At 33.1% G+C, this 21789-nt stretch overlaps 2 protein-coding genes across 3 annotated transcripts; one reads left to right on the plus strand and one right to left on the minus strand.

Moving 5' to 3' along the window:
• Window positions 1-1044: 1044 nt before the first annotated feature.
• LOC133288814 (zinc finger CCCH domain-containing protein ZFN-like) lies at window positions 1045-7710 on the minus strand. Of its 2 annotated transcripts, XM_061486637.1 has the most exons (8): window positions 7465-7710; window positions 6388-6539; window positions 5717-5779; window positions 4726-4845; window positions 4331-4436; window positions 4146-4288; window positions 3011-3340; window positions 1045-1726 (listed from the first exon to the last, which is right to left on the minus strand). In XM_061486637.1, exons 1-8 carry the CDS (start codon window positions 7517-7519, stop codon window positions 1436-1438), a joined length of 1260 nt encoding a protein of 419 aa, XP_061342621.1. In that variant the 5' UTR covers window positions 7520-7710; the 3' UTR covers window positions 1045-1435. The 2 variants fall into 2 exon arrangements, with proteins under 2 accessions (XP_061342621.1, XP_061342620.1); XM_061486636.1 differs by having other exon boundaries at window positions 1046-1726; window positions 4146-4436.
• Window positions 7711-14046: 6336 nt separating this feature from the next.
• LOC133288829 (GDT1-like protein 4) lies at window positions 14047-17760 on the plus strand. Its single transcript, XM_061486657.1, has 9 exons — window positions 14047-14161; window positions 14269-14340; window positions 14541-14651; window positions 14757-14855; window positions 15052-15124; window positions 15695-15780; window positions 16232-16315; window positions 16417-16476; window positions 16642-17760. The coding sequence occupies exons 1-9, from the start codon at window positions 14102-14104 to the stop codon at window positions 16828-16830; spliced, it is 834 nt and encodes a 277-aa protein (XP_061342641.1). The 5' UTR covers window positions 14047-14101; the 3' UTR covers window positions 16831-17760.
• Window positions 17761-21789: the final 4029 nt, after the last annotated feature.

A 21789-nucleotide genomic window follows, 5' to 3' on the forward strand; every position in this document is an offset into this window, starting at 1 on the left:
TATACACTACACCTGGTACCTCCTCCCTATAGTGATTCTCATACCCTTTGGGGTTACATGCGTGGCTCTTCCACCACACTAAGAGTTCACCATGTAACTTAGCGAATAGTAATAATCTAAGCAGAACCCAAACTCGTTCCTCCCAACAACAAAACCCATGAAAACAACACATAATGGGTTGAGCTCTAGTGACTAATTCACATATTTCGTTTATTACACGAAACAAAAGCTTAAAATAGAGAAATGCCGTAACCAGTGAAGCCATTCCATTCTTTACTCACTCGACATGACAAACCTAGTGCTGCATGCAATTATTCTGCAGCAATGGTTAGAAATTATATCAAGGATAATAATAAACTGAGGGGACAAATCCAATAAATTCCGCATTTCAGATATACTGCAAACTACCACAATGAACTCTCAAGACAATGTTATCTTTAAATCAGAAAACAATGAAAGAAGGAATCGACTCAGTACCTGCTTAAGTTTACTCATAAATGAACAAGAATTGGTGAGCAATACATCAAATAAATGTTATCTTCAACGACAGAAATGCCACTTCCCAAGGCCTCCATTAAATATTTAAAATCAAGATTATGATTTGTTGCATGTGAACTGCAAACCCAACTCCAAGCAGAAAAGAGCATCCAAGAACCAGTAATCCACCCATCTTTAATCGGACCAAGCAGTTTGTAGGCAGAACCCCAGAGCACTTTCTATTAGAACAAAGTCCCATTTGTGTTGACTGCCTCCAACATTCACAGTCAAGACTCTACCCCTCAACTTCTGCAAAACAAACTCCATCAAGGAAATCACTACAGATAACATAAAAAAAATCATGAGAAAATAGAAGTACAGATTGAAATTACATTCAAGCAGTTGTTATTTATACAGATATACACAATTATGGTTGATTTCACTGGACTTCAGTTAAATTCTGGTAAGAATGTATAAGAATATAAAAAGTAGAAAGCTATCGATGATCCTACTGGCTTGCTACTGAAAAAGAATTCTATATATGCACAGTAGACAGCATAAGCCCAACTTTATTGAGAAAGTACAGGCTATGAAATGAGTTTCAAACCTGCATCCAATAAAGATTCACAGAGGAGGTAAATTTTGGTCAATACAGAAATCCAAAAAGATATTTTTTACATAATGGGCAAAGTTAATTAGAAAGACTTGCGTCTTAAGGACAGAAAGATTGTTCACGTTGGGTTTGACCGAATGTGACAATATTTGCTTAAATTTATACAATGTGGCGACATGAAATCCAGAACAATTGAATCTGTTCACTGCATCTAATTTCAGAATGACAGAATCAACTTGACATAACCTCTGTACATCTCCAGCAATGGGAATATAATTTACAGATTACACATTTCTCCCCTCAAAAAAAATTTGTAAAAGTCAAATCACCCATTTCCAAGAGACATCATTCATCATCATCATCATCATCAATGTCATCATCACCAGAAGGAATCTGTCTTGTCTCTGACAATGAAAGCCTCCTTGGTTTTGCTGAGCTTGACTCAACAAGTTCTTCTGATGATAAATTTAATGCAGCAGTTCCCGATGAAGATCCGAACAGACGCTGGCCTGGGACATCAGCTGAAGGCGATGCAGATATATTATAGGTGAAAATTCCCATTGGGTGGTCAAACTTGCAACTTGGGCCAAATTTGCATATGCCATAGCGTGAATAGAAGACACATAAAGGCTCTCCCTGTAGGAAATGGGACACTGCCTCTATCAGGATGTACTAATTCAATCACAAGATCAAACTAATGTGAAGAGAATAATGACACAAATATTTGCAGATCTTCCCATTTTCTCCAATTACTACAAACATATATTTTTTGATACATTTATTCACTTTACTGAAGAAAAAGAAGTGCATAAATGAAGATACTCTACAGAATTCACACATATTCTGAAAAAGGAAATAATATCACAATCACACTATACACATATATCTGTGAGTGATATGATAAATCAAGAACTATAGGGAGTGACTCCAGTGCTATCAGAGACCATAGTTTGATTTAGATAAAATAACAAGGAAAAATCATACTGGGGAGTGGTTTTTTAACAAGGAAAAATCATACTGCAAACAACTCAATGATTAGCATTGTCTTCATCATCTCTCATGTCTTCAATTTTATAATTGCTTCAAACCATTCCATCTTAAGTTGGCTTCAAATTATGGTTAGACATAAACTACAATTACTCAACGTCCACATTCAATGATTCAAGCATCAGTGTAATTCCACATGCATAGTTCAACATTAGGTTTGCTATGTACTACGATTTTAGACATTAATAGAATGTTATCTGTAGAACTCAGGCATGCCACTTTCTAATAAAATTTAGTAAGACTGATTTGGATATTCAGTTTACAAAAATTTTACTTGCTCACCACAAAAGAAATGTAAATCTTACACCATTTCACTCTTGCTAGTTACTTGTTCTTGGCTTTCGAGTACCTAGCTATTCTGTCGTGATAACTTTAGAAATAGGTTTTTAAACATTGAAAAAAAAAATGTTATCAACACAAGAAAAGTTAACATAGAATAGCAAATTACTAGCAAGGGAAGCATAAGTTACTAGCTATTTAAAGTGGTGTAAACACTGTTGCTCATTTTAGCTCTTAACATAGTTGTGTCATAATGTCATTAGGAGAGACAGAGAGAGACAACACACTAAACTAGGGGACACACATTTCCTGCACAACATCATTTATTCATAGAGTCCCTCTGTTGTGTCTAAGTCTGTCCGAAAATGACAAGGCTATTAGGAGAAAAAAGGCGAGGATCCAAATCCAAATTAGAGACAACGAAAGAATAATAGAGAAACAAATCAAAGAAACCACAAGAAATATTAAGAAGACTGATTCTTGTTCAAATCCTCACCAAACTCAAAACCTACAGAACTATACTGAAGTATAAATTGAGATATAATGAAATTTAAGCCTATGAAAAACCAATTTGGTAGATAGAACTAAACTCACAGGACGTAAAGGGAGGCCTATAGGACTCAAGACACAGTCAGGAGCAGGAATTAGCCTCTCACGCGGGTGGTGGAACCGACAGACTGCTCCAAACTTACAATCTCCTGTTTTCATGTAAAATTGGCATTCAGGCTGACCAGGTCTCTCAGGAAATACGTTCTCCCTCTGCAATGCATAAAACCCTACAGGAATGGTGCCAGAACGGAATTGAGAATATGCCCCATGTGATCCTGCATTTGCTAGTTCAACTTGGCGAGAAGTTCCATAAGTTTGACCATTTCCCATTGTTTGATGTGGACTGTCTGGATTAGAGATTGATCCCATTTGACCCTGCAAAGCAAATACTCCATTAGTATGTTGACATGTCTCAGCAATGGCAGGTTCTAGCAAAACAGGGGAGATGCATAGGTGCCATGTTGCATTATTACTAAAAGTTAAAAGGACTGATCATTCAGTTAAGAAAAACAAATACGATGAAATTTCAAGTCAACACAAGTACAGCTTCAATTTTAGAGAGGAATAATGGCTCTAGAGACAGGTTCAAGGGATGGGAATACATGTTACTGGCACTACAATGTTAAGAATGTAGACTACAGACATGCAACAACGCATAGTTATCAAATGCGGATCGCGGCATGTCGCGGCCAACTCCTAAAAACACTATAGCGTTATAGCGGGTTGCGGTTGCGGAAATAGCGGAATAGATATATGACAGAAATAATGACAAAAAGAAACATTTTTTAAAGGCAAAGATAGCAGAAATGATAGAGAGAGACGCGGATAGACTAAAAAACACTTAAATTTTTTCTGTTACACATTTAAATTTAGGACAAATTTAACATTTTGCCTTATGACAGCAATATGGCCGCAAATGCGATCGCAATGGCCGCTATTGCGTTCCGGCGCGGTGCGTTCTTGCGGCGAGGCTCGCGGGGCTATTGCGGCACAATTAACTACTATGCAACAACGACTGTCCAAAATCCAAAAGGAAGCATAAATGATGGAAACAAATGATCTTCTATACATGTTTAACATAATACTGATATAGTGTGCCTTGTAATCAGCCACAAACATAGAATAACACTTTCTACTTATTTTTTACGACTTATAAGGAAGAATGGATGAGTGAGCTTACACTGTATGCACTCCACCCAGGCACTGAAACCACTCCCTGAGGGAGAACTAAAGGTGTATAACCTGAAGGACCTTGCCAGCGCGGACTAGGAATATAAGATGCCCTTGACCAATTTGTAATTCCTCCTGCATATGACTGCTGACCTGGTGTATTTGGAGAATGGACAGTAGGATAAACAGGAGAACCCCGTAATGAAAGCATCATATTACTTGGTTGAGGATGGTGGAATTTGCAAGTGTTCCCAAATTTGCATTGTCCTGTTCTCAAATAATAAGTGCACTCAGGCTCATTCTGCAGAAGTACGAAACAGAGAAAATATAAAGTAAGTTATAAGACCATTGATATCAACAATCCCAGAAAGAAAACAAAATATCTATAAAAGGTTCATGTGTCAGATATTAAATAGCTACATGAATAATGCAAAATTTTGGAAAATATAAATAGGACATTTAGGAGCAATATCTGAATTAATTGCAGGTCTAAAAGTGGGTCAGAAAAGTTAATGGCTACACAAATTTATGAACAATTATGGTCTTAGTCATACTTAAAGATGAATGAGAGAGAAATATTAAAAACTAACAGGGCGGAGCGGATAGCCTAAAATATTTAAGGAAACTCTTCCAGCAATCCCAGCCTGGTCTCTAGGATGATGAAACTTGCATGTGGCTCCAAATTTGCAAGCTCCTGTCTTCAGATAGTACTGAAAGGCAGAGAAAAGTGTTTTTGTTATGGTGAATGTTTAAAACAAAGAACACAGAGATATCATATCTCAAGACACAAATTAGTGCTCAACAGAACAAGGTTGATGTTAACATCAATGTGACTCGTACAGATCACCAATTACAAAATCAAAAAAGAAAATCTGACCAAAACAAGTATTTATAGTTTGATACGAAATCATTTGCTGCCTAGAATTCATTATGATATCAACGCTTAAATCAAGAATTACTATAAGCTAGTAAGGGATGTACAGCATATAAATATAAAGAACAATCATTTCTTAAGAAAGACAAGGATAAGATTTTATTTTAACCCACCTTAACTTGTAAATTGTTTAACTGGTTTTCTTTTGGTTTATAAAAGTTCAGATTAAGGTAATCATGCCCCCATGCAAGGCCAGGAAAGACCACCAACTTCACTGATGATTTAGAGTGAGATTACATATTGCCTTACTGGTTTTTAGCCCCATGAAAGCTAAATTGAACTAATTCTAAATAGACCTAAACCAATTGCCTCAAAATCTAGGGAAAGTCATCTATACACAAAGCAACAACAATTATCTTAACTTTCTACCTAAAGTATACCACTTTTTCACATAAACCCAAATAAACAATTCCAGAAAACAAGATGGCATGCAACACAAGTTGACAGTTTGTCCCTTTCCCCTACCTCCACTACCACTGCATTTACACTTCCAATTTACTGTTAGGCTTGCCTTGCAATTACCAAAATAAAGACCGCTACGATTTTGAGAAATTTCTAAGCGCAACCTTAAAAAAGGCAAATTCCCCTATCTTACACATAAAGAAGCCATATGCACCTTATGCACACATTGAGAAACTAGTACATGCCTGACATTCTGGTTGCCCTATTCTTTCCGGGAACTCGCCCATCATCCTTGCAGCGGCAATAGCCTGAAGGTATTCACAGTAAAACTTATCAGGTATCCATATTCTCCACATAATAGAGTGACATCAAAATAAAAATCACCAACAGAAAAGCATGGCAAATTCATCATTATGTATCCCAGCTCCATGAAATTTACTGATGCAAAAGAACATGCATATGTTTATTGACATGTGAACATTCATAAAAAATTTCTATACACCTGCAAAGAGAAAAACAAAAACTGCATACTACACACCCAAGCTAATAATGAGTGCTGCATCAAGGATGGAATAAAAAACAGAGTGATATCCTCCCTGGTATGTGCGTCTTTCTTTGTTTGCTAAAATAGTGTAATGATCTAATAAAATGAATAGAAATGCATGTGCTTTGAATAGGAACAAACTAAGAAAAGCGTATGTGTTGGACAAAGAATATTAGAGGACAAAAACAAATAGTATCAAGTTTCAACTACGCATTGCTCCCATCACCTAGGTAGATTTTATGGTGATAATAGTAATGCTTTAAAATGAATCCATCTAAAAACAAAGAGAATTATGCATCAACAATATCTAATTTGAACACACATATTACAAATTTATGAACACAATTTGTACAAATCCATTGCAACTTATACCAGCTTCCTGTTAGGAGGATGGTTAAATCGACATGTTGCACCAAATCTACAAAGGCCTGTTCTGATGTAATATGAACAATCTGGCTCCCCTGGACGCTCCGGATAAGTTCCAGATTCCATTGTTTCAGTTGACCTCAATAGCCACAGTGCATCTGAAATACCATCACATGAATAAGCCAAATTTTCAAAATGAGCATAATCTAAACCCGTAAATGAGTGAATGGAGTAATACAAGTGTGATAACCTCATCAATGTATACACAAATCACAATGTCTGAGATCTTTTATTTCCCTCAATATAATACATAAATACAAACTTTGGCTTAAGATTATGTATCTGATATATGGAAGAACAGAGTAAGCATGCCCAAAAAATGGACATGATCCGCTTAAAAGAGGGGATCCTTCCTACCACGGCTGGGCCCACTAAGGGTCCATCCTGGATTAAATCAAAATTTCAAGTACATTCCAGTCTTATATCGATGTTCCTGTCAGAATGCAATGAGCCTACGGCTATGCTGTAGAAAAAACTGGTAGGGAAGGAAGAAGGCTTAAAATGCTTGCATGAAACGGAACCTTGATTAATAGTGTTTACCAAAAGTTTTTTCCCGAAACTTGTACAAGTATCTAACTTTACAACTACAAAAATCTATAAATTGAATGAAATACTCTCATACTAGTTTAAAGTAGGAAAGTAAAATTAATCTTAATTGAACATATCATATCTCCTGATCCTAGGATGAAGCAAATGGCACAACATTCCCAAAAGGAGCTCAGATCAGGGAACATGAAGAGAAGCGTTTATGTATTGTTATGGCCCAAAAATGTTAAATTTTATTTATTTCCTCCGGAAGATGATAAATTCAGTGCATATTCAAGAAATGGGAATGATTATGATAGAATTGAATTTATTGATTGATTGAAGCTTGGGATGAAAAGGGTGAATGAAATAGGATTTTTTTTTTTTTTTTTTAAAAAAAAGAAGGAGATGAAGAAGAAGAATAGTGAGGGTGATCGTGAATTGTGAAAATTACAGCGATCAGAAAGAGAAAAAAAAAACATAAAAAAGAAAAAGAACCTTGAGTGAGGGCCGCTTGGGACATGGGAATTGCGGCGTGGAAATCCATGACCATGAGGAATAGGTACGATGAGGCTGAGCATCATCGTTCACCACCTTCAATTCTCATTTCCTACTTACTTCCCTCTCCTCACCTCACCATTAATGAGATTGACAAACAAAAATAACAGAAACTTCTCCTCTCCACAAACCAACCATCTTCTCTACTCGCTCCCCTCCTTCCACACGTACCTTCTCTTTTTCTCTCTTTTTCTTTTTTCTTTTTTTTAATCCATTATTTTTTTATTATTATTATACTATTTAATATTTGACTTTTCTCCATTTAATTAACCATTATTTTTTATTTTTTTATTTAAAATGTGATCAACACGCGCTGCTTTTCCCACCATCGCATCATTCATTGCTGCCGCCAAACTCAAACCACAAACTCCCCCCTCTCCTTGTTTCTCTCCGCCTTTCCACGGTTTTTCTTTTTTCCTTTTTCTTTTTGTTGAATTTGTTCTTTTTTAATAGGACAAAAAAAACGCACACCGAATCAGCTGGGTTGATAGTTGATACTACTCATGATCGTACGGTGATTGGTGCACGAAGAGAAAGGGAGAAAAAGGCAAAAACAGTGGATAATCAAAATACGAACCATTGGTTTTGAAAAGGGTAAGGAAAAAGCTCGTGGGAGGGTGAGGTTGCGTGGTGTTGATGGTGACACACGCATAATATATAATACATATAGATTTATTTATTGTTTGTCATAGATATTTATTACATATAAATATCCCAAAACTATATGATTATGTTAAAAGTTAGGGAAATCAATAAAGGATATTTTGATATTTTTATTTATTTTTATTATATAAATTTTATAAAGGTACCTTTCATTAATTTTTTTAATTTCCAAAATAATATGATTTGAGGTGGTAATATGAGTTGAATCCAATGGGTCAACTCACCACATGCCAAAACAGGGCGGGTTGAGTTATACATTTCAATCCACCAACTTGTCTCAACCTGTTCCGCGTAGTTATGGGTCAAAATAGGTTGGTAGCAGTTGGTCTGCAGATCATTCTTTTATTTTTACTTTTACTATTAGATAGTATTTTATTTATCACTAAACTTTTGTGATATAAATTTTTTATCTTAATAACCCTTAGAAAAAATAAAGAAGAAAAACTTTATTTATAACAAAGGTTATCTATATATAAAGACAAAAATAAGTTCTTAAAAAATGTCTGGCTGAATATTAGTTTATAATTAGGCTTGAGATTGAAAAAAAAAATTAAGGAAAGTATGAAATGAAAATAAGTAATATTATAAATTTAATAAAATATAATTTTTTAATTATTTTTTATTTCTAGGGGTTGACCCGACAACCTACCTTCAAAACGGGATGAATTGACATTTTCACATCCCCATCAAACGGCGGGTCAACCCGCCCCGCCCTGATTTTGGCGAATCAGGTCGGGTTAGCACATTTTGTCACCTCTATAAGTATGTTCTTCATTGTGATTTTTTTTTTCATGTGTTCTACAAATTTGTATAAGTGAGATTATAAATGGTAGTGGTACACATCCCAAACAAAGAAATATGAAAAGCGCGATGCTTTTGCATCCTTACACATTTCTTCATCATAAATCAGTAAGTAGATCACTTTAATATTTGGATCGAAATTTACATAAGCTAAATTATCCCACTTCGAACATTGATTTGGCGAATGGGTAAGGACAAGGGTATGTAGCATCATATAAACCAGAAAAGAAGCCGGCTCCAGTCCCATGTTGAAGGAAAGATCGGCTATACTTATCTCAATGCATCAACATTCTACAATCATGCTTCCTTCGACGACATCTATAATGAGATTTTTGATCTACACTACTAGAAAAGTCATAATTTTCTACAAAATTTTTCGACGAAAAAAATTCCATCAAAATTAACCACGACAATTTCGACGAAAAATGTATTCTGTCGAAGTTTTCAACGGAAATTATATTCCGTCAAAAATTACTGATGGAAAATGAATTCTGTCAAAAATATATTAAAAAATAAATCATAAAATGAATTTTGTCCGTTGTGGATTGGGTTGTGTTCAAGCATACACACACATCTACAAATGACCGTGACAGGTGGTGCAATGAAAGAGGAAAGGCAATAACTGTGAGTATTATTGATTTTTACAACATTATATTAACATCGAAAGCTGATTACTTTTAATACACTTGACTTTAACACAACAATTTTGTTTTATGTTTTTATTAGGATGACTTTACGAGAATGATGGAAGAGAGAGACAGTTAGGTCACTCTAGGAGAGAATGCTTGCACTGTAGTCTCGGATAATGAATTAATCTTGCAGGCGGCTGGTAGGGTTAGCCGTAAAGGTCGGGTCTACGGTTTAGGTACACGGGCAGGAGCATATAAGCAATCTCGGTTTTCCAGCAGACTACCACTTGGAGTGTCCCAGCTTGAGCATGACAGGATGCGCACATTGATTATGCAGTTGCAAGGTACAGTTGCACAGCAAGAGGAGAGGGCTGCACAACAAGAGGAGAGGTTTGCACAACAACAAAAAAGGGTTAAGCACAACATCATGGATATGATGCAGAGGCGAATGGATAAAATGGAGAAGCTTATGTGAAGGCTTCCTGAGACATTTTTAGATACTGAGGATGACGACGAGACTCAGCCCCCGTCTCAGGACCTAGATGATGACCATGATCATGCACGTCATCCACCAGCATGTCTTTTGTATCTTGGTTGGATATATATGACATGGACTATTTACATGGACTGTTTTGATTACTATATGACAGAGACTTTTGTATATGTATGTCCCTTTCGATTAGTATATGTCTTGGACACTTATAAATATAGAACTCTTTTGATTAGTATATGACAGAGACTTTTGTATATGTATGTCCTTTTTTTTTTTTTGGTAAATTATGTATGTCCTTTTTTATTAGTATATATCTTGGACATTTATAGATATTAGACTCTTTTGATTAGTATATGACAATGACTTTTGTATATGTATGTCCCTTTTGATTATGACTCTTTTGATTTTTATATGACATGGACTTTTGTATATGTATGTGCCTTTTAATTAGTATATGTCTTGAACATTCATAGATGTTGGACTCTTTTGATTAGTATATGACAGAGACTTTTGTATGTATATCCCTTTTGATTAGTATGTGTCTTGGATATTATATATATAGGTTTCTTTTGATTAGTATATAACACAGACTTTTGTGTATGTAGGTCTTTTTTCATATGTTATCAACTTTAATTATATTTGTTTATTAGGTGCAAAACATAAATTGATATTAATTTTGTAGATAGAAATTTAAAAAAAAAAATTTGATGGAAAATCAATTTCTTCAAAAATTGATAGAATAGTTTTCGACGAAATTTCATTCATTTTCCGTTGAAATTATTACAATATTTTTTTACGGAATTTGATTCATTTTCCGTCAAAAATTTTCAACGAAATTTGTTTTTCGTCGAAAATTATTACAAGATTTTTCGACGGAATTTCATTCATTTTCCGTCGAAAACTTTCGACAGAATTTCTTTTCTGTCAAAAATTACTACAAGATTTTTCGACTGAATTTCATTCATTTTTCGTCGAAAATTTTCGGCGAAATATATTTTTCGTCGAAAATTAATACAAGTTTTTTTCGATGAGATTTCATTCATTTTCCGTCGAAAATTACTACAAGATTTTTCAACGGAATTTCATTCATTTTTCGTCGAAAATTTTCGACGGAATTTGTTTTTCGTCGAAAATTACTACAAGTTTTTTTGACTGAATTTCATTCATTTTTTGTCGAAAATTTTCGACTGAATCGCTAATTCCGTCGAAAAAATCATCACCAACGAAGAGATACTCGACGACTTCATTTTCGTCGATAATTCCTTCAAAAACTTCATTTTCGACAAAATCTTAACCATTTTCAACAAAATTTTTCCGTCGAAAAAATAACATTTTTTAGTAGTGCTATCTAGGTATTCTTCCCAACCATCTCCATTTTAGAATCTACAGCTGGTACAATGAAGGTCAAGTTAATCTCTGAAACAGCCAAATTACAGTACTTGTTATGTTCAAGAATTTACAATGAAAACAGAATAGTTTGTAAATGAATCATTCCCTAAATATCACATATAAAATAGTTTTAAAGCGAAATAATATAAAGATATATCATCATTTGCTACGTTAAAATGATAAAACCTGTAAAATTTATATTTTGATAATTCAGAAGTGAAATGTAATGAACGTATATTATTTTGTTGCAAGTTAAAATCTCAATTTGTGTAAAATTAATGTTTTATAATTGAAATTATTGTTGTCAATTTAAATTGCATAGTATATTCTTATTATTGAAAATTAATAATGATATGTAATTTACCTAATTTATTTGGTTGGTAAAATATTAAAAATGAGTTATATTTATGTTTGATTTATATGAATTATTAGATTGCTCTAGTTTAACTGCTATCTGAAAGTTGCAAACACATGTTTGACTTATGTTTAATTGTTCCTTGAATAATTAATTTAAATTGATTAATTAATTGTAAGGTCATTTTAGTATATTTTATTTTCTCTTGTTGGATTTATGCTTGGTTTATATGAATATTTTTTTTACAAATTTAAAAATCATGTTTAATTTAATTCGTTATGTAATATTTTAATTTAATATATATATATATAATTTTATTTATACAAATTAAAATTTTATATATACTTTCATTTGTGAACAATCAAAATTTATATATTATATATATAAATTTATTTATACAAATTAAAATTTTATATATACTTTCATTTGTGAACAATCAAAATTTATATATTTTATGTATTTGAATTTATATAATATTTTAGGGTTTTGTTCTTAAGTAGGGGTATTTTTTACATTCTTTTAAATTTTATTATTTCATCTATTTTTGATATTTTTGATATTTTATATAATAAAAATATCTTTTACATTCAAGAACTTAAGTGACACATATGAAATCGCAAGGGGTCTAAATAATAAGTTTTAAACCACATGGGTTAAATGGAACCACAAGAAAGTAAAAATGGAGTTGTCCCATGCAAAAAATTAAAAAAATGGAGTTGTCCCATGTACCAAAAAAAGTAATGGAGTTGTTCCTTTATTACACCAGGTCCACATAGAAAACTAAGATGTTGGCAACTACATTTGCAACTATTTTACATTCATGTTGTTCTAGACGGGCCGTATGAATCTGTCTGGACATCTCCTGATAGGACCAGTTTACCAATTCATTAAAAGAAATAATTTTTTTTACACTTGATTATCCTCATCCAAATGCTTGCTTAATCTTTATAGTGAGGAGTCACACAACCTCGTATCTTAATGGAACCAATAATACTGTAGAACATTTAAGGCATCATGCAATACAGATAAGGGAAATATTTACCCTACTATATACCTCACCATTTTCTCCTAAGATCGTCTTTAATTGTCTCTATTTTCTAATAGAAAAAAGTTAAAAGTTTAACATAAAGTAAACCCAAATTTTTTTTTTTTTTAAACCCGTGCATTATCTCCACTTTTCACTTAGGGAACGTTTGGTAGAGGATAAAAAAATTTTTATCCAGGAATTTCAATTTTTAAAAATATGATCAAAATATTCAGTTTATCATAATATCCGAAAATTAAAAATTTAGAAAAATTCAATTTCACCGGAATCCTTAAAAAAGCCGCGTACCAAACGACTCCTTAAAGGTGAATTTTTTTTCATCCAAACACTTAAATTCTCACTCTTCACCTTTCTTCGTTCTCTATTTTCATATTGTGTCTCTTCCTTGGGACAGTGACCAAAGTGTCACGTTTGGACAAAAAAATTACCAGACTGCCACGTCAACAGTAAATTTTGTCAAAATGTCATGCGACATAATTTGCTACACAGTGTAGCGAATTATACATGCAAGTAATTCGCTACATAGTATAGCGAAATATGCCACATCAGAATGCACAGAACTAAAAATGACACATGTCAAATTTTGAGAAATTCGCTACACATGGTAGCGAATTTCTCAAAATTTGACATGTGACATTTTTGGTTCTGACGTGGTATATTTCGCTACACTGTATAGCGAATTACTTGCATGCATAATTCGCTATACTGTGTAGCGAATTATGCCGCATGATATTTTGACAAAATTTACTATTGGTGTGGCAGTCTGATAATTTTTTTGTCCAAACATGACAAAATGGTCTATGTTCCCTCTTCCTTCTCTCTCTCAATTGTCAATATACGTCCAAAGAGCGCACGCAAATGGCGTTCATTCAGCCGCATTTTCAGAACTCAAAAGACCATTTTTTTTGTTATAGTGCCCAACTCTCAAGTAAATAAGCTATATGGAAAGGCAAAACCATGTGTCTTTACCAGCTTAATTTACATGATTAATATAGTTATTTATAAATTTCCAATAAAAAAGAGAAAAAAATTATGACGTGGATAAAACGACACATGATCCTGGGTCGTATTCGTTCGTTTCTGAGGTTTGGTTGAGAAACGTGAAAAAAAAAACCATATAAATTCAATGTCTCCCAGTCCCAGCAATGTTAATCTATTTGAATATTGTCTGAAACTCAATTGAATCGTAGATTGAGAACTTGATGGGTCTACGAAGCATTCTCACTCTTTACCTCTTCCTTCTCTTGTTGTGGATTGCTCAGGTGAGTGAGGCTCACCTCTCTCATGCGTTTCGTTTTTGTGAATTGTGAATTGTGAATTGTGAATTGTGATTGTGTCGTGTATGAGAGTATGATAAAATTATACATAGGGTTCTCTGGCTGAGACCGATAACGAAGACTCTGCTGCTGTGTCTCTGGATCTGGGACGCCGTACCAAAAAAGTGAGCATCGCTTCATATTATTATTATTATTATTATTATTATTCTATTTTTGTAATAATTTATACGATTCAATTGCATATAAAGAAAAGTAAAAAAAAAGTCAATCAAAATCAAATACAAACAGAACCTTACCTCTCATCAGTCACAATTCATAGTTGTTTGTTATTATTGATTTGATATATACAAGTTTCTGTGTACAGATTTTATTGAAAAATCTAGACAATGTTGGTCTTCCTATTCCTATTGATTCCACTGGCCTTGGACTCTTTGATGCCTTTTTCGCTAGTCTATCAATGATCCTTGTCAGTGAGGTTAGTTTAACCCTGCTACTACCACTACTACTACTACTACTACTACCACCTCACGTTATATTCGCCATATGAGTTATTTCTAATGATTTTTCCTTTTGATGTTAGATTGGGGATGAGACATTTATAATAGCAGCTCTTATGGCTATGCGTCACCCTAAGTCAATTGTTTTATCGGGTGCGCTATGTGCTCTCTTTATAATGACAGTAAGTGCAAGTGTGTCATGGTATTAGTAATCATGTTTTATATTTAATGTTCCTGCTGCTTTGTGATTCTGATCAATAGGATGCATTTTGCATGGTGTTGTGATGGAATGGTTTCGGGTACTATAGAGCATGCCTGACTGCTATAATGCTTATTCTTGATGTTATTAAGATTAAAGTTGTTGTACGTGTTAATTAGGTACTTTCTACAGGACTAGGTAGGATTGTGCCGAATTTGATTTCAAGGAAGCATACAAATAGTGCTGCTACAGGTAAAATTCCCTGGTTTGAATATTTACCACTATAATCTATTATCAGCAGCAAAATGAAGGTGTAATAATTTTTCTTTCTTTTTTTTTTTTTTTTTTTTTTTTTTTTGTAATTCTAATCTGTTTCCTTTTGTGCGCGCTGTGCAGCCCTCAGGGTTTGCTCTGATTCTTAACTATGCCAAATGTCTAGAATAATGATGGACATAGCTTCATTTTCTGTGTACTTGGGTTATGTTCATATGGGGGTTTTGTGTGCATGCTTTGCTTAAAAATAGTTTAGGCTTTTTATTAGCAATAGAAAGCGAGAGGCTATGAATGGTATTAACACATGCATTAAGATTTATGTGTGGTTTTACAATTCAAATTTATGTACTACTCAACCAATTGTAAGCAAATATATATACACACTTACACACATATTGGCTTACCATTAAACGTTAATGCCTTAGTGACTTCAACGTTGACTTTTGTTTACATTTTCTTGTTATTATGGATTGGTTTTCCTTTCACTTGTAAGTTCAATTTTCATGTATGATCATGTGAAGCTAAGCCTATCAATTTTATCTTATGCAGTTCTTTATGCTTTCTTTGGGCTAAGGTTACTGTATATTGCTTGGAGATCAGATTCTAAATCTTCACAGAAGAAAGAAATGGAAGAAGTATGTTTTTATTGATTCTTTTATAGTAAAATACTCATCATAATATTGCGTGTTTATTCCTGTGGCCATTCATGTATTAAGGTCAATTTCAAATTCAATATTCCAATGATGGTAAATATGCCAGGAGCTACAATTTTGACGAACCTGCAAGTTGCTAAGTCACTGCTTTCATTATTGTACTGTCCCTGTTCCTCCACACATTGTCACTTTTCCATCAGGAGGAGGTTCTTTAAATTACCTATAAGCAAACAGCAGTGGTTCAACATATGAATTTTGATCAATTAGTTGGTTGACTTGGTTCAGTTGATATTTTGTTTAATCATTGAAATATATTGCTTCCTAACCAACCCCGGCTGCCTGCGCCAAACACACACAGAGAGAAGAAGAAGAAATACCCGTCGGTTTTGTGGTCAAATTTGGAATTTTCATTGAATTTTCTTGTGTTAATTAGGTAGAGGAGAAACTTGAAGGTGGACAAGGGAAAACAACATTTCGACGCTTCTTTTCAAGATTTTGTACACCAATATTTTTGGAGGCAAGTGCATATCTTGCAGCTAATCTTTTAACTGTAATTTTTATCAAATATTTTTTATAATTGTAAGATAATAATCTCATCTATTATCCTCATTTTTGCAGTCTTTTGTTTTGACATTCCTTGCTGAATGGGGCGATCGTAGCCAGATTGCAACAATTGCAGTAAGAAGCCTGATTTTTTGAGTTCCTGTTCTTTGTTCTGATTTCGTGTTAGATTTTGTCTTATGATCTTTTTTACTTTTTGCCTACTAGTAGTCATTTTCCCCCCCTGTATTTGTCATATAGTAGTAGCTTTGAATTTTTATGGCTTCTAATTTCATTCTCTAGCTGGCAACACACAAAAATGCACTGGGAGTGGCAGCTGGGGCCACTGTTGGACATACCATCTGTACTTCGTTGGCAGTGGTGGGAGGAAGTATGCTGGCATCTAAGATTTCCCAACGCACAGTAGCCACAATAGGTGGCTTGCTTTTCCTTGGCTTTTCCTTGTCTTCATACTTCTACCCTCCTCTATGAGTGATAATGTGCAGAATAGTCCGATGCTTAGTAGCGTGTAGTCTTTCTACCTTTCCTTTCTCACGTAATCGTCCTTATTATATAATTTGTTATACTTACCTCTATAAATCTGGACACTAACCGGGACATGCAGAAATGGATCATCGAAAGTTAAAATTTCACATGACCCTCTTTTTCTGGTTGACAATGACCCATTAGTGGTTGAAGTTTAAGCCTGCTTTTGAGGGTATCTTTTTATTTTCTGAATTTTAGATTTTGATTAGGATAATGCTAAGAAAAGCTCCGTGGATTATTCAGAGTTCTTTGAATTTTTTTTTTTAAAACTATATTAAATTATAAAACTTATTTTATTAAAGAAGTTTGGTATGTACTCCAATGTAAACGATTAGATAGTTATATACATCCGGAGTCTATGTCAAACTTTTTTTGTCTTGTCAACTGCTGGGTCTCTCCTCATGGATGGATTAACTTGGAAGTTGATGGTTTCAATTGGAACAATGGCTTATGTACAGTCTGCGGATGTGTGTTCAGAGGCACCCCTCAGTGCTTTTATTCTAGGATTTTCAAGAAAACTTAGCACTGACAGCTTTCTTTGGGCGGAGTTGTGTATTTACTAGGCTTACATGGGCAAGGAACATAAAAATTGCATTTCCTTGCTGTGAAGGATATGTGTTACGTCATCTGCTTTCTAGCTTAGTAGAAGGCGTCTGAACTGTCCAAGGCTCCAAGCTACTGTCACATACATTTACATAGAGAGGCACACCATTGGGGTTATTGCTGGGCATGAGGGATCAACACATTCTTGACACAGTCTTTTGAATACACTTTGTTATTGACTGAATTTCATGTAAATCTTGTCAAATCATTTAGGCCCATTTTTCATCTCGTAGAATTCGCATGAAATTTATTTAATAATAGTGTGTTAAAAGAAGTATGTCGAAAAATGTATTACTAGGATTCTCTTACGAGGCATAATTTGGAAATTAATCCAGCGATGTCTTATGTTACTAGAATCGATCCGAGCAGGTATTTCGTTCGGTTATTCATAAGGGGGGTCATTTTTAGCTGTTTCTCAACCCTTAAATTTGGTTAAAAATGTTTAAGAAGAACTAAATATATAAATATATTATTTTGTAATTAGTTTTAAGAAAATATGCCTTTCATAACGAACATACAAAAAGTGGATGGGCTCATTTATTTTAATTTCTTTTTCTTTTTCTTAGTGGATTTTATTCACTCTTGGTTGAGCCCGGCGGGTCAACCCGCCAAAACGGGGCGGGTTGGGTTGAGATTTTCAACCCACCAACCCACCTCAACCCGCCCCGTCTAGAAGTGGGTCAAAACGGGTTCAACCCGCTGTGGGGCGGGTTGACCCGTCGGGTTTTAAATTTTTTTATTATTTTTTTACAGTTAGAAAGTATTTCATTAGTACTTAAATTTTTGTGATATTCAATTTTTTTTATCTTAGTACTTTCTAGAAAAGATAAAGAATAACAATTTTATTTATGACAAATGTTATCTATTTATAAATTCCTAAAGAATGTTTGACAAATATTAGTATACATTTAAGATTGAGACTAAAAAAAATATAGAGAAGTGTGAAATAAAATAAAATAAAATTAAAAAAATTCATAAAATATAATTTATTTTTGAATTTTAAATAATTTTTTTTAATTGGCGGGTTGGTGGGTTGACCCGCCAACCCACCATAAAACGGGGTGGGTTCATTTTTACAACCCATATTTTTGGCGGGTCAACCCGCCCCGCCCCGTTTTTGGCGGGTTGGGGGCGGGGCGGGACGGGTCAACCTAAATTGTCACCCCTACTTTTGTGTGTTGCATGATACAAGTAGAAACATATTCCTTTTAACTTCCTTAGTTTGGTATCAGTTCTAAAATTCTAAAATTATAACTAAATTTAAGTTCATAAATATATAAAGAAAGGATATATGAGGAAACTTTTAATTCAATATTAAAGAAAATGTTGAAAGCAAAACAAAAAATATAGGGAAAAAGTGGGAAAAGTATTTCTCTAGTGGAGATAAAGTTATCTTCATTCTTTAGTGAGCTTAAAATGACGTTATTTTGGGATTGTAAGATTAAAAAATTATTATGATAAAGATTAATATAACTCTGCAATAAATTAGAATTATAAAAACACCTTGATTTTTGGCACAAAACGACGTTGTTTTGTGTTAATTGAAGTTAACTTATTTTTATTAACTGGAGAAATATTTTACCCTTAATTAAAATATCAAAACTTTATCTATTGGTTCCTTTTTTGTGTTTTGTTTTTTCTAAGGTCTTTTTAGTTTCAAAATAGATTAAATAAGAATTATTTTTAAAAAAATTGTATGAATCAAAGAGTTAGCATTCATAAACTGGTTCCATTGTACCTAGTTATCTAATTTTTAAAATTTGACGAACATTCCCCTCTCTCTAGTTAGTTTTCTTTTTGGGCTTTGTTGTCCTCATACCCAAAAAATAAAAAGAAGATGTACCAGAAGACAGATAACTAAACCTAACCAATTTTGGCATTTTCTATTCTTAGAAATGATGATTCCTTGCTGCTAGGCTTTTTGATCATTATGTCTTTAACTATATAAAAATATATCATTTTTTTCTCGTATCAAAATATTTCACCTATTTGTCCTTTTTTGATCATTGATCGTGCAATATATTCGAGTACAAACTCATATACTCGAGTATAACAACAAATACTCTAGTATATGGGTCTTACTCGAGTAAATATTCAACATTTGGGTTTTTTCAACATTTACTCAAGTATATGGGTCTGTACTTGAGTATATTGCGACCAAATTTTCTACGAGAATTTTTCAACGCGTAGTACTCAAAAAGTTATGTGGGATAATAATAAAAAAAAGCACATGGAGTTAAAAGTTATGGCCTTTTGAAGTTTTACTTTAAAATTATCAAAATTTTGTAATGTGAATAGGTTTTGTGATATCCACAAAGCTCCTACTCAGGTTATCCGAGTCAAGTCCAATATTATGAGTATATGACTATAGAAACTTCTTTGATCCAAAAAGTCGCGTTGAAAAATATTTAACCATAAAATTTGGAACATCATATTTTTTGAATCAAACAAGTTTTGTGGATAACACAAAACCTATTGGCATTATAAATTCTTGGAAATTTTAGAGTAAGCTTCGTAAGACCATAACTTTTGACTCGGAAATTTTTTAACACGTAGCCGTTGAAAAGTTATACGGAATAAAAAAAAGCACTTGATTCGAACACTAGAGTTAAAAAATATGGTCTTCTGAAGTTTTATGGTTAAAAATTTTTCCACGAGATTTTTTGGATCAAACAAGTTTTTATAATCATATACTCATAATATTGGACATAACTCGAGCAACCTGAGGAGGAGCTTTGTGGGTATCACAAAACCTATTGGCATTATAAAATTGTGGAAAATTTAGAGTAAAACTTCTGAAGACCATAACTTTTGACTCGGGTATTCGAATCAGGTGCTTTTTATTTATTCCACATAACTTTTTGAGAGCTACGCGTTGAAAAATTCCCTCAGGCTTTGTTTGGGAGTTGGTTTTAGGAGGGGAAGGAAAGGAAAGAGAGGGTTTTAGTAAGCTCTTCCCTTGTTTGTGAGTTTAAAAAAAGGAGGGGAAGGAATTGGGAATTTTTACTAAACTCTCCAAAACCCTCCATCTTCTTAAAATTAAAGTTTGGAGGGTTTAAGTGGAAAAATATTAAAAATTACTTATCTATCATTAGCATTAAAATGTAAAAACTACATAATTGTGAATCATTTTTAAATGCGACATTATTAGAAAAGTCTCAAATACCGATAGAATTTATCAACGAAAAATATTTCGTCAAAAATAGTGATGAAATTTTTGATGAAAATCATATACGTCAAAAAAATTTCGCCAAAACTAAAGACGAAATTAGAGAGAGAACCAGATTTTGCCATAAACAGTGACAAAAGAAATTTACGGAAAAAAAAAATTCATTCAAAATTATTGATAGATCTAAATTCCGTCAAAACTTTTAAGGAAAATATTTTCGTCCAAAATTTTGACGAAACACATTTCAATCGAAAAGTTTCGACGTAAAACAATTACGTCAAATTTTTTTTTACGAAAAACATTTTCATCAAAATTGACGACTAAAAATATTTTAATAAAAAATTTTGACGAAATTTTTTTTTGTCAAAATGCTTTACGGAATATAAATTTTGCAAAAATATTTCACAAAAAAACATATTCATCAAAATTTTTGACGAAAAAAATTTCTATCAAAAGTTTCAACGAAACACATTTCTATCGGAAATTGTTGACGAAAATAAAAATTCATCAAAATTCTTAACAGAATTTAAATTCCGCCGAAAGTTTTCGACGGAAATATTTTCAATAAACTTTTTGGCAAAAAAATTTATATCGAAATTTTTAATGAAACACATTTCCATCGAAAATTTTTGATGGAAAACATTTCCGTCAAGTTTTTTGAAAAAAAATATTTCCATCAAAACTTTCAACGGAACACATTTCTGTCAAAAAAATTTGAAAGAAAATATTTTCGTAAAAAATTTTGACGAAAAATATTTCGACAAAATTTTGACGGCAAAAATATTTGTCAAAATTCTTTACAGAATCTAAATTTCGTCGAAAATTTCAAATGAAACATTTTCCTCAAAATTTCTAACAAAACAATTTCTGTCGAAATTTTCGTCAGAACACATTTCTATCGAAATTTTGAACGTAAAATGTTCCGTCAAAATTTTTAACAGAAATCTTTTTTCGTTTAAAACATTTGATGGAAACTAAATTTCGTCGAAAATTTATTTTTGTTAAAATTTTCATTGGTTGAAAAATTCCGTCGCTTTTTGTCGAAAAGTATTTCGACGAAAAAAATAAATTTGTGATGAAATTTTTATCGTTTGCAACGTAGAAACTTCATCGAAAATATGATCTTTTTTGGT

The sequence above is a fragment of the Gastrolobium bilobum genome, unplaced genomic scaffold (assembly GCF_033153095.1).
Source record: "Gastrolobium bilobum isolate Gb01-03AN ecotype WA unplaced genomic scaffold, APGP_CSIRO_Gbil_v1 utg2264, whole genome shotgun sequence".
Classification (NCBI taxonomy): domain Eukaryota; kingdom Viridiplantae; phylum Streptophyta; class Magnoliopsida; order Fabales; family Fabaceae; genus Gastrolobium; species Gastrolobium bilobum.

What these genes read in the sequence shown, in the direction of transcription:
- LOC133288814 (XM_061486636.1), bottom strand. Translation starts at nt 7,519, where the DNA reads ATGGTCATGGATTTCCACGCCGCAATTCCCATGTCCCAAGCGGCCCTC. An exon ending in ATCCTCCTAACAGGAAGCTG is followed by an intron (nt 5,780 to 6,387) that starts GTATAAGTTGCA and finishes GAATACCTTCAG; the next exon opens with GCTATTGCCGCTGCAAGGAT. An exon ending in TAGGCTATCCGCTCCGCCCT is followed by an intron (nt 4,437 to 4,725) that starts GTTAGTTTTTAA and finishes GTACTTCTGCAG; the next exon opens with AATGAGCCTGAGTGCACTTA.
- LOC133288829 (XM_061486657.1), top strand. Translation starts at nt 14,102, where the DNA reads ATGGGTCTACGAAGCATTCTCACTCTTTACCTCTTCCTTCTCTTGTTG. An exon ending in TGGGACGCCGTACCAAAAAA is followed by an intron (nt 14,341 to 14,540) that starts GTGAGCATCGCT and finishes TTCTGTGTACAG; the next exon opens with ATTTTATTGAAAAATCTAGA. An exon ending in AGAAGAAAGAAATGGAAGAA is followed by an intron (nt 15,781 to 16,231) that starts GTATGTTTTTAT and finishes TGTGTTAATTAG; the next exon opens with GTAGAGGAGAAACTTGAAGG.